Consider the following 12,382-nt stretch of genomic DNA (forward strand, 5'->3'; position numbering starts at 1 on the left):
TGCAAATGTTATCAGATGGATATATATTATTTTCACAAATGTAAAGTTTATTATGTTCAAAATTAAATGAGTTAATTTAGTTTTTACACATTCAATTATAAAGCATCAAAATACAGCTTTCCGCATTGCAAAAATGTTACGAGTACTGTAAATATCTAGAACCCAATACAACATTTAATGCTAACCTGCAGACATAATCTTTTGCCAGCTCCAATGGTTCAGCAGGAAATTGCTCTGTCTCGTGACGTTGGTAACTGTCTCGTAGATTCTCACCAAACTGCTCAGGGGTCAGACCAAATTTCTTTGCAAGCCCATCTATAAAACAGTTATTACAAAGCCCAGTAAGATGTGTTAACAAGTGTACATTTTTGATTTATTGCTACATAGAGTTCAAATCATGTAAAGGATGAATATACCTTTAATGAAGAATCACATCAATACAGCAACAGCATGACAGTGCCAAGCTTGGACTAATCACAGCACAGCTGTACTCAAAAGGTAAATTTCACTCTTACTTCACTGCCAGTATCCCCTCCATTCAATGGAAAATTTGTTCTCCACTGTTTGGTAATTTGAAGTCACTTTGGATTGATTAATATTAGATTAGTCACACAGAAGACATGCCAATTTCATATTCATACACAAGATGTACCTTGAAATTGGCAAGACAGAAACTCTTATTTTAATCCAAATGTTGCACATAAATCCTATTTCCCACAAGAAAAAAGTTTAAAATGAAAATTATATATTATTCGGCTTATTAATAAAAGCAATCCCAGGCAAAGATCAGAGCGACCTTTTTTTTTAAACGAAGCTGAAGTCAACAAGTTCCAACTCTTTACCTAGACCAGCATTCTGACAAATGGTGTACATATCTCTGCGAGAAGCCTGTTTAAGCTCTGGTCCATGATGTTCATCATCTTCAACTTCTTCATCACGTTCTCCTGGAAAAAGTACAATGAAAATATCTTGCAATTAGCATTTCAATCAAACTCCCAATTTTACTGAAGTTATTGTTAGCAAAATTATAGACAATATTAGAACATTATCAGTCAGAGAGTCATACAGCAAAGAAAGGAGCTCTTTGGCCCACCAACACTCATCCCATTTGTCTGCATTAAGACAGCATCCTTCTATTCCTTGGCCTATTTAGGTGTCTGTACAAATGCCTCTTGAACCTAGTAATTGTATCTGATTCCAGCACTTCCTCTGGCAGCACGTTCTTGATATCAAACACCCTGTGTGTAAAAAAAAAACTTACCCCTCAAACCCCCTTTAAAACTCCTTACTTCCACCCCATGTTTTTGATACCCCTACTATATGAAAAAGATTTTGACTATATACCCTATCTATGCCTCTCATAATCTTATATACTTCTATCAGGCCATCTCTCAGCCTCCAGAGAAAACAAGTGCAGCCTATTCAAGCACTCCCCATAACCAAAGTACATATCTAAAGTCATGAACAGCATTTTCTTAAAAAACAATGTAAAATTATTCTTGCAATCAAATATTCAGATAAAATGGCCCACCCCTGCTTCTATTTCTTGTGTTCACATCCTAACTAGTGTTTAATACAAACTTTTCTGACTTCAGAATTGCCAAAAACCCAAACATTTGTCACAGCATTTCATTTTATCCAAAAGGTAAACATGATTATTTGAAGAAATCAATTTGTCATTGTAATCAACAACTTGATTATCTTGATTTAAAAATAATTACCAATTAACCATTTTAGACTTAAAATGATTTATACTTACACAGAAATATATTGAACGAAACAGGATAGTAATCGGAGACAGTGACATGTTTATCTACAGGTAAGAATGGCAAGCTGAAATCACATTGTACTTATTGTCACAATTTTGATCCTTTTGGGTTATGATAATAAAGTAAAAGACCAGAAGAGATTCATAGTATTAATTGTGCTGGCATTGGTATCTGAGAGTAAAAAAACAAGCTAATTCTGGAACCGCATGCCAGTGCATCTGATTTCCATTTCTAGTCTTGGTTCCCAACAAGCTAAGTAACCACATCATTGTTCAAATCTGTAAAACAAGCTATTTAAACCAAAGTTAGGAGAACACAATTAACATACTATTTTATCCTGTCACCACCCCAGCCGAATACCAACCATGACAATATTCAGCATTAAATATTGTTTCATGTGCTGATATAGAGAAGATTAATATAGCAAATTTTCTGTGAAAATGGAGACATACCAACCTTCCTCCTCATCCTCTCCACCTTGCTGGTTCTTTTTGTATTTCTTCTTACTTGGTTTCAATGCATTTTGCATTTTTGGAATATCACGACCATAATACAACAAGAAGTGATTATACACATCTCGAAGCTCATCAGTTGACTGTACGTCCTTCAATCTATAATAATAAAAATAAAATCGCCACAGAACAGAGAAACAATAATGTAAAATTTTCAGAAACAAATACAGGAAAATGCAAATTTGTTTACAATTTTTTTTGAAAGAGGAATGGGATGAAGTTGCATAAGGATAATGGACAGGTATAAAAAGACTAGCTGATCTATCTTAAGGGAGCTGGCATACACAGGGATTGAAGTTATACTTCAGTTGAATGATGCCTTGGTTAGATCCACCAAGAACTACTGCACTATGTTCTGGGTGCTGTATCTCAAAGGTATTTTGGCCAGGAGTTGCAGTGCAGATGCAACAAAATGATAAGTCTTGAAGGGATAAATTAAAAGGAACAATTGCAAAAATCATGGGTTCACTTGATAGAAGAATTTTTTGTAAAGTAGGAAAAGAGAAATTATTTTCTCTAGCTGGGAATCCAGAACAAGGGCATAATTTTAAAATTAGGCTCAGACTATTCAGGACTGAAACCAAGAAGTACTTCTTCACACAAAGAGTAGCAAAAATCAGGAAAATATTCCCCCAAAACAGTGGATTTCAGATCAATCGGTTATTAATATTAACAATGGATATGGAACAAAGGCAGGTAAATGTGTTTGAGGTACAGCACAGCCATGAGTTAATTCAATGCAACCTTGAGGTTTAAATGGCCTAATCTGGTTGTTATTTTTATAACTTTTTTTATGTAGCTATCTGGCTAAGGGAGAAGGGAAAGTAACCCTTTGGATTTGGCAAAGAGTAAATTCTCAGAACATATACATTCTGTTGCACAATTCCACATCACGATGTCAGTAACTCACAGCATATCAGACTGTGGGTCACAATCTGTGACTTATCATTCTCAAATACTGTCGCAAATTTGTATCAGTTGCAAATTCAGTTCCAGCAATTTCAAAACAATTGCTTTGCCACTGCCACAACCACACTAGACTACAATTGAACACCAAAAGATTAAACAAAGATATTATAAACTTCTAATGACTTTCCAGGGAAGTCTAACAGGCCGCTTGATAATATTAGGTTACCTTTCAATATCTGCAGTGTCAAGCGCCCGAACTCCATCTGCCAGGGGTTTGTCCGGATCAGCAGAGATTTGTTCATATTGGTATGCTTGCATCTTCTGGAATAGTCGGGTAAGGTTTTCTTTTCTTGTCCTCAGCTGTGTCCACTGTAATGGACCATTGCAAAACGTGACTCAAGCAGAACTGCAGAATATTCATCAGTAAACAAAAAGAGATTCCAACAGACCCAATAAGTGGGAGCAAAAACATGACAACTAGTTTTTTCTCATTCAGACTTCTAAACTAATTTACAATGCACACTGCACTTTGTGCATTAAATACATCTTGGCAACATTTCAATATGAAATAGGAATACTTTAAGTTACAATAGGACCAAGGTATTATGGTGTATCTGTGAACAGAATTAACGCATTAATTACACTCATTTCCCATAACACTCTTGTCATAACAATCTCACGGCACAGAAAAACTTATTCTCCAGGTTTGAGTAGGCTAGTGAGAAACAAAAACAGACTGCAAGAGCTTCCAAAATGCTTGCAAAAAAATTACCAGAGGTTAACATGGATCCCATGCAGACTGAGACACCAAAGACCATTTTCCAGAACAAAGAAATGGCAGCGAAATTACACAAATATTTTGTGTCTATCTTCATAGAAGATGACACAAAGCATTTCCTTGAAATAATGGAAGTGCTCTAAGTCTAGAGTTAATAAGAAACATTAATAAAAACTAATTTTGGAGAAATTAATGAAAAGCAGTAAGACTGAGACAGTGATGCACTGGTTGCCATTTTCCAAAGTTCCATTGATTCTAGAACAGATCCTACAGATTAGTAGGTAGCTAATATGACATTACACGAGAGAGAAAAAAAAAGTGAGAAGAAGACAGAACTATAAGCCAGCTAACCTGACATCAGTAGTAAGGAAAATGCTGGAACTTCATTAATAATAAGTGGCAAAGGACAAGGAAAATAATATAAAGGAATGGGCAAAATCAATGAGGATTTATAAAAGGAAAATCACATTTGACAAGGCTACTGGAATTTTTTGTTGTTATATCAAGCAAAATAGATGAGGGTGAACTAGCGATGTGGTGTTTCTGGAGTTTCAGAAGTCTTTTAAAAGGCACACGCATTTTTAAACAAAATTTGAATGCACGGAATTGAAGGTAATATACTGCCTAGATTAAGGATTCATTAAAGGACAGAAAACAGAGATTAGGAATAAACTGGTCAATTTTTGGAGGCTGTGATTAGTGAGTCACTGCAAGGATCAATACTGGGGACCCAGTTCATAATATATGCGAATGAATTGAATGAAGGGATCAAATGTAACATACCTAAGGTACAAAGCTAGGTGGCAATGTTGACTGTGAGAAGGATGCAGAGAGTCTCAGGAGATAGAGACAGATTAAGAGACCAGACAAGGGAATGGCAGATGGAATATAATGTGAAAAAATGCAAACTTAATCACTTTGGTTAAAAAGAAAATTAGAGTACTTTGAAACAGTGAGAATCTCAAAGGTATTCGTGTTCGGGGGATATTGATGTGCTTATGCATGAAGCAATGAACATTAGCATGCATAGCAGGCAATTAGAAAGGCAAATGCTATATTGCCCTTTAACATGAGAAGATTTCAGTTCAAGAGATATCTTGCTCCATGTATATGGAGCTCTGGAATACTGTTTACAGGTCTAGTCTCCTTACCCGAGGATATTTATCACAGAGACAGTGTTGTGAAGAATCATCAAATCACCCTGGGAATGGTGGATTTGTTGTACGAGGAGAAATTAAGTGCAGGCCCGTATTCTCTTGAGGTCAAAAGAATGAGGTTGCAATCTCATTGAAAGGTATAAAAATTCTAGGCTTGACAGGATAGGAGTTGAGGCGGTGGGGTGTCTACAGCCAGGGATCACAATTCCAAAATAAGGGGGCAACAATTCAGGACAGATACAAAGAGAAATTTCTTCACCCAGAGGGTAGTAAAACCTCTACTTCAATTGAAAAAAGATATTTGTCTGACTCTGGCAACTGGTATGCCAGTTAAGAGATATATTCAGGAAATAATGAACTGGAACTTTTGCAGAAATGCCAGCAGTTTGGGATCTTTCATTGCAAGTTCTACCAAATTCAGAATTTCTGCGTGAATACGAAAGCCTGAACTTGCTGGTCAGCTTCCCTGACCATGCTCTGACTTTGGACTAGTTCACTTGCTTGAGTGGTCAATGAAAGCTGTGAGAGGGTAAGCAAAAGTTAATTTACGTTTTTATGAATTAATTTTTATTGTTTTAACTTTAATGTTTTAAATTATATACATTAGGTTTAAGTGATTTAATTATATTAAGATTTATACAAGTTAACTTTTTAATTGATTTTTAAAGTTTTTTTGTCTGGAATCTAGGGATATTAGAAGTATTCTAAGTCTTTAAAGTCTGATAACCAGCAAAACATGGGGGCATTATCCAGGTGTCTAAGACCTTCAGTGGTTTCACAGGCTGGACTTGTTCTGCTCTTCCACCCCATCACACTATATGCAATGACACTACACTGTGCAAGGCCCTGCCACTGAAGAAGGCCTCTACCATTTGGACTGTGACAACTGCTGGCTTCATTACAATACAATTAATTCCAGAAAAGGGAACTCTGTAATTGGCATGAGGGCAGTTCTACCCCAAAAGCCATCATAGTGAGCCTTCTCTTGTTGGCTAAAGCTCCAGAGAACTGTTTTCCCTCAGGATCTCTCCCACTATTCTTATGGATTAATGTTGGTTAGTTTTAGAATGCTGTGTTATTTGTTATTACAATTGACTTTCCTTTAATGAAAATCCATTTTCTATAAAGATTTCACAATACAAAACTCATTTTGTTTCAAATATTAACCGACCTTCTCATCCCACTGCCAGACCTTCCACAGGTCATTGATGTTTAGTTCCGGCTCTACATACTCCTTTCTGTAGAATGCAATGAAAGGCACCTAATAAAGGAAATAAATTTTAGTGTAAAATTTTTTAAAAAATCACTAAATTATAATCAGTTATGAAAAACACCAGTACCACCACAAATATGTAATATATTCAAGTCTTCCCTCAACCATTTCCTTTAATATCATTAACTTTTCTCTGCTAGTTCAATATCAATGCTTTACTTTCATCAATAGTACATGAATCAAATGAATTATGCTGATAACCAACATATGCAGTCATACAACCCATCTATAATATAAATGTATATTATTGATTACGAGCATTATTAATCAACTTTGGAACTGAGCTATAGGGCAACTATCAGGATGTGACAAAAGGCTTGAATTCGATTCAAGTGGCTCTGAGGAAACTGAGATGAGAGACTGCCTGAGGAAAAATAAAATGGTTTCAATGCGAAGACGTCTAGGGTAGCCTTTTCGAGGTGAGCATCAAAGCTGAAGAAGGCGGGATGGAGCAGATGCGCAGCTGCAGAAATATCCTGAGGAAAGGCTGACCAAGTACCAGTTTCAAATTTGAAAATGCATTTCCCATGACATCATGTGTACTACGCCGTAGTTTTTCATAGTGATGGTACTCCAACATGGCACTGGCGCACTCATTTCTGTCTGTATAACCATTACAGAAGATGAGGTCTGTCACCATAAGGATCATACTGCACATTTATATTCCAAGAATGGCACTTTGACGAGATGCCAAGAATTTTCTCCTCAACAATCTGATTTATGCCCAACTAATGGCCAAACCTCTAGATGGGAGCTAAAAATTCCAAAATTTGCATTTTTTCCTCCAAATTCATTTTTATTACTTAGCAATTATGTTCTCTGTATTTGTAAACTATAGCAATGAAAAGTTCATAATATGCAATTCCCTGACATGACAAACAGTAGAAAATAGAAATACCTCGAAATGCTGGTTCCTCATAAAATTGAGTGCTTCTTTTATCTTCTGGATAGTTGCAGGACCTTTTCGGCTAAAGTTGCTGATCCCCTGCCCACGTTCCAGGTATTCTGAACTCTCCTATGACAGTAAACCAGATGTTTTGGAGACAAGAGCTTACTCCCAAAAACAAACCATTTATCTTGTAGCAAAAATCAGAGATGCAATACCTTCAATGGTTTGTTTAAAAAGTTGATTTAAGAAATGGGTAAAACAGATGAACAAAGGCAGTACAAATTAGTTCTTAAGTATTCAGGGGTCAACAAAACACTCCTGTAATCTGAATTTTTCTGGCAGTTCACTCAATGTAAATGTATTGTGCAAAGTAGGTCCCCAAACTAAAACTTTATTTAAAATTTTACTTGCACAGCATGGTAACAGGCCCTTCTGGCCCAATGAGCCCATGCCATCCAATTACACCCATGTTGACCTACTAACTGTATGTCTTTGGAATGTGGGAGGAAACCAAAGCACCCTGAGGAAACCCATGGAGTCATGGGGAGAGTGTACAAAACTTCTTAGAGAGCAGCAGACTTGATGGGCCGAATGGCCTACTTCTGCTCCCTTGTCTCGTGATCTTGTGAATTGAATCCCGATCGCTGGCACTGTAATAGCATTACGCTAACCACTATGCTACCATACTGCCCTAATCTCTAGTATTTTCAACTGTAGCTCATGCTCCTGGTATTTAGAGGGCTACGGGAGAACTAGTATAAAATTTGCGGATTGACAAACCTATGCCAGAAAGACTATTGACTCACACAGGATGATCAATTTGGCCCATAATGCCAGTGTTGAAAAAAGTATCCAGTCACTCATATTCCTCTGCTCTTTCTCCCACATAAGATTCCATTACAAGTTCCTTAAAACAGTGTTTCCTTTATTTTCTAAATACTAGCTGGACCCTTTTGGCTTAAGTTGTTAATACCCTGGCCATGTTCCTGGTACTTAGAGCTTTCCTGTAATTGTAAACAAATATTTTGGTAACAGACAAAAACAAGTTGTGGAAGCAGTAATTTTCCAGCAATTTTCTACTATTCTTGCAGCAGTGCATTCCAGACCATAATTTAATTTGTTTGCAAAAGTGTTCTTGCATCTGCTTCTTTCATCAATTATCATAAATATGCATCCCAAGATTAAAGACCCTGTTGCCAGTGGATAAAGCTTCTCCATTATCTCCACTGTGCATTGACTGGGGCATCTCTCTTTTTAAATCCAACTGGAAGTGATGTAAAAGAATCCATTGCAGGGCCGGCACGAGTCCTGGCCCTTCAGTGACTTGAGATATTTCAAGTCAGCTTTGTAACGACAGAGGCTCGGAAAACATCTCTGCTGTCACTTTCTTCTTACGTCACCTGGGAATGGAGAGCCTTTATATTCAATGTACTTTGATCTGTTGAAACCTAATCAGAGCCTGTTATGTTGATAGCATTCTCAGAAACTTAACATAAATTCCAAATAAACCAGCTGCACAAAAACTGCCACTTTGAATGTATTTTAGAAACCACAAGGAAACATCCTTTCAACATTTAGAAAATTTAGAAAAGGACTCCAACCTGTAATGAAATAGTCGGAGTTGAGAAGGCATTTCTGTAAATCCACTCGGACTCCTCCTCAAGCTCGTCATCTTCACATGGTTTGACTGGAATTGCACGAAGCTGTTGAAAGAGAACTTAACTTTGACCATTGTTGGTATTTGGTTTTAGTAATCCAAGTTAAATATTTAGTGGAATATGCCAAGAACTGAATCCTGAAAAACTATTCAGGATGTAGAGAATGTAGAGACATTGCATTTACTGCTCGTCTCCTAATGCTCCTTGAACTAGTGACAAACCTTCTCTTAAAACCACTGTAGTGATGTCAGGAAGGAAATTCAATAATACTGACTCAGCAAGGATTAAGGTAGGATGCTATATATCTAACCAAGTCTAAGAGGGAAATTGAAAGTGAGAACATTTCCCACTGTTATATGGTAGTGCAGATCACGGGGTAAGGGTAATGTCAAGGAGTTAAGCTACCAGATTTGTCCTTACATGCAACAATTGTATTATGGACTCTAAGACTGTAGTTATCACTTTTATCAATTGGGGACAAACATGTCTGCAATGCATAAGCTAGCGGGAACAAAGTCAAGCAGACTCTTTCAAGGTGTTAACTTAATTGCCATTAGATGCAAATCCAACTAGGCAGGCAAGCCCTTCTTGGCTCAGTCAGTAGAGCTACTGAGTCGCTCCCGGCTGTGGACGTATATGATCCGAACTCGGTATGTTATGTGTCTTTGCTTCCATTGGAGCATTCTATTGGCAATCTTCGACATAGGGAAGCATTGATTTGTTAGCTGTGAGAGTCATGAACTGGTGGTCCTTTGCCTGAAGCCATAATATGCAATGAGATCTATTGCCAATGTTAAGTTCCCCTAAGCACAATTCCAACCACGATATACAGAGTTTACTAGCTATGTTGTACCCATGCTGCTAATGCTAATGTAATAACCAAGAGCATGGGATCAGTTAATAGAATCCTTGAATGTAACTGTGTTTGACTCATCTGTTGAAGGACTTTACCACCTCAAGCAGCTGCTTCCGAACGTTACAGAGGAGAATTTAAGAACCGATTGGATTGAAATTGCTGAGTCTTCCTTGGTAAGTTATTGCCAATAGGTCCATCCAGTTGCCTATTATTAAAATCATGTAACTTTTTGTTTTATAAAACAACCAGTAAACTTGCAAAGCAACTTTAGAAGAAATTAAGAGTGGACCTATAAGCTCTAGCGGTACAAACACTGGCATCAGAATATTATTCAGAATTAAGGAACAGTTATCAAATCCTCATTTAAACTTGCTGACATTCACTTAGAGGTTTTAATGAGTTATTAAAAACAGACAGGGAAGGAAAACTCAGAATCCTAGACACGTCCACATAAACCATAGTTAACCACTGTTTTAAGGATTAAAATTATACTGCAAGTGGTTTAGGTTCAGCACAAAACAATCATGCCATTTGGCCCACTGAGTCCATGCCAACCAGCAAACATCCATTTATGCTAATCATACATTAATCCCATTCTCCAAACATTCTATTAACCACCCTCCCCCTCCCCCCACACCAATTCTACCATTCACCTACACACTAATGATAATTTGTAGTGGCCAATTAACCTACTGATTCTTGGGATGTGGGAGGATACCAGAGCACCTGGAGGAAACCCACACAGTCACAGGCAATATGTGCAAACTCCACACAGACAGTCCTAAATCAGGATTGAACCTGTGTCTCTGGCGCTGTAAGGCAGTGGCTCCACTAACTGCGCCACTGTGCTGTACTCTTGCAGAAACTAATTATAATAATGAAGACATTTTCTTTTTTTACTTTAAGATACTTTTTTTACTTTAAGATCTTACCTAAACAAATCCCAAAATGATGGAATTCTAAACCCTTGAATTACGTTTCCAGGCATCACCATGAAGTTTCACTGATTATCAGAGTACTTATGATTCACAACTTAAACACAGCAATGTGTAAAATTCAATGGAACAATGCAGTTCATCACAATAATGACAAGGACAACAATATTATGGCCAAAATTAACATTTGAAACTTTCAAAGTATTGGCTCTGCTAAACACTGTAAATAAAAACTCCAAACCTAAACCAAAGTTAAAGCATGTGACCCATTTCCTTCAAGATACCACACTAACCTGGAATCTTTCTGGCATGTCAGTAACTCGGATCTCGTTGTCCTGGTCTGTGAGATGGCTGCTCTCCAGTTCACTGGGCTCATAGATCTCAAAGATGCTACGGCGGCTGACACGTTTTTTGGTGGTTTTCTTCGGGCGAACTCTTGTTTCACCTTCTCCTAATTCCTCATCTTCAAACTCGTATTCCTCTTCCAGTTCCTCATCATATTCATTATATTTTTCAAATTCATCATAATCAAAATCTACTCCGAAGATCTCCTGAGCTTCTTGAAGAGCACTGCAATTAAGATTAAAAATCAAAAATCACACCAGACTCAGAGGAATTTAAAATCTCTTCTGAATAAAATACACACATCTCCATCACAAATCAGAACATATGACTGAAAGATAACTTTGAAGGTGATAAGTCCATTGCCACCATGAAACTCATTTGTTCTTTCAAGAACAATTTCACAATGTAATAGACAATCTTGATTGCCACATCACCCCACTTTCAATTAAATTATTTGTAGTTCCAAACTGCTTCAAAATCTTATCAGAACCAAAGTTAGCATTACACTCAAATATAGATTTTTTTTTATATATAAATACAAACACATTTTCTCTCCCTCAGGATCCAACTTCAAAAGGCCTTAAAAAGCCTTAGGCTAATCCTATGGTGTCCTATTCTAGCTCTAAATAGTTGCCAGTGTATTAGTAATTAAAGGATTGTGTTAGAGACTCTGTCACCAGATTATGAATTAGGATGACTTTATTTTTGATATACTCACTACACTCACTCATTATCTGCTGATTTGCTATCCACAGATTCACATACTCATGACGTTGACCCTAGGCCCCACCTCAAATATACATACACACACACATTGAAGAACGAATCATGTCATATTTATGTTTATGGGGGGGGGGGGGGAGGAAACGTGAAAATAGTTAATGAATGCAGAAGAGAGTCCCTTAGTGGAATCAGCATCCTTTTGTCATCTCCAGGAAGTCCATGCCCCTATCCCTCACAGATAATGAAGATGCAGTGGACTACAAAGGCAATACTCAATATAATTATCTTCTGTTATCTAAAATTTAGTTAACAGTTTCAAGTCCTCTTCATGGAGGCATTTTTAGACAGAATATTTTATGAACCTAGGTAACAAGATACATCAAAAACACAAAGCTCCAAAATCTGAGAAATGTTGTCATCTTGTGTCCCTTTATAATTTGGTACTTTTATTTGCTTTGGGATAGTTAATAGTGGATTATTTTATAGAGATCCAACATCTTGTTTGTGGTGAATTCTATGAAACACATAAAGGTTACCAGACACGAACAAGTAATCACCTTAAATACACAATATGCACA

The 12,382-nt window shown here is 37.0% G+C and overlaps 1 protein-coding gene across 2 annotated transcripts in view; it reads right to left on the reverse strand.

Annotated features, from left to right (window-relative positions):
- The window catches only part of supt6h (SPT6 homolog, histone chaperone and transcription elongation factor), a 54,825-nt gene that overhangs the window by 29,335 nt on the left and 13,108 nt on the right, over positions 1–12,382 (reverse strand). For both annotated transcript variants that reach the window (XM_052035448.1, XM_052035447.1), the window contains exons 7-14: positions 11,030–11,306; positions 8,889–8,990; positions 7,297–7,413; positions 6,297–6,386; positions 3,417–3,559; positions 2,226–2,380; positions 843–944; positions 186–315 (exon numbers count right to left, since the gene is read on the reverse strand). In XM_052035448.1, the coding sequence (XP_051891408.1) occupies positions 186–315; positions 843–944; positions 2,226–2,380; positions 3,417–3,559; positions 6,297–6,386; positions 7,297–7,413; positions 8,889–8,990; positions 11,030–11,306 (1,116 nt within the window). The remainder of the gene's footprint in view (positions 1–185; positions 316–842; positions 945–2,225; positions 2,381–3,416; positions 3,560–6,296; positions 6,387–7,296; positions 7,414–8,888; positions 8,991–11,029; positions 11,307–12,382) is intronic.

Source organism: Pristis pectinata, chromosome 21, assembly GCF_009764475.1.
Source record: "Pristis pectinata isolate sPriPec2 chromosome 21, sPriPec2.1.pri, whole genome shotgun sequence".
Taxonomy (NCBI): domain Eukaryota; kingdom Metazoa; phylum Chordata; class Chondrichthyes; order Rhinopristiformes; family Pristidae; genus Pristis; species Pristis pectinata.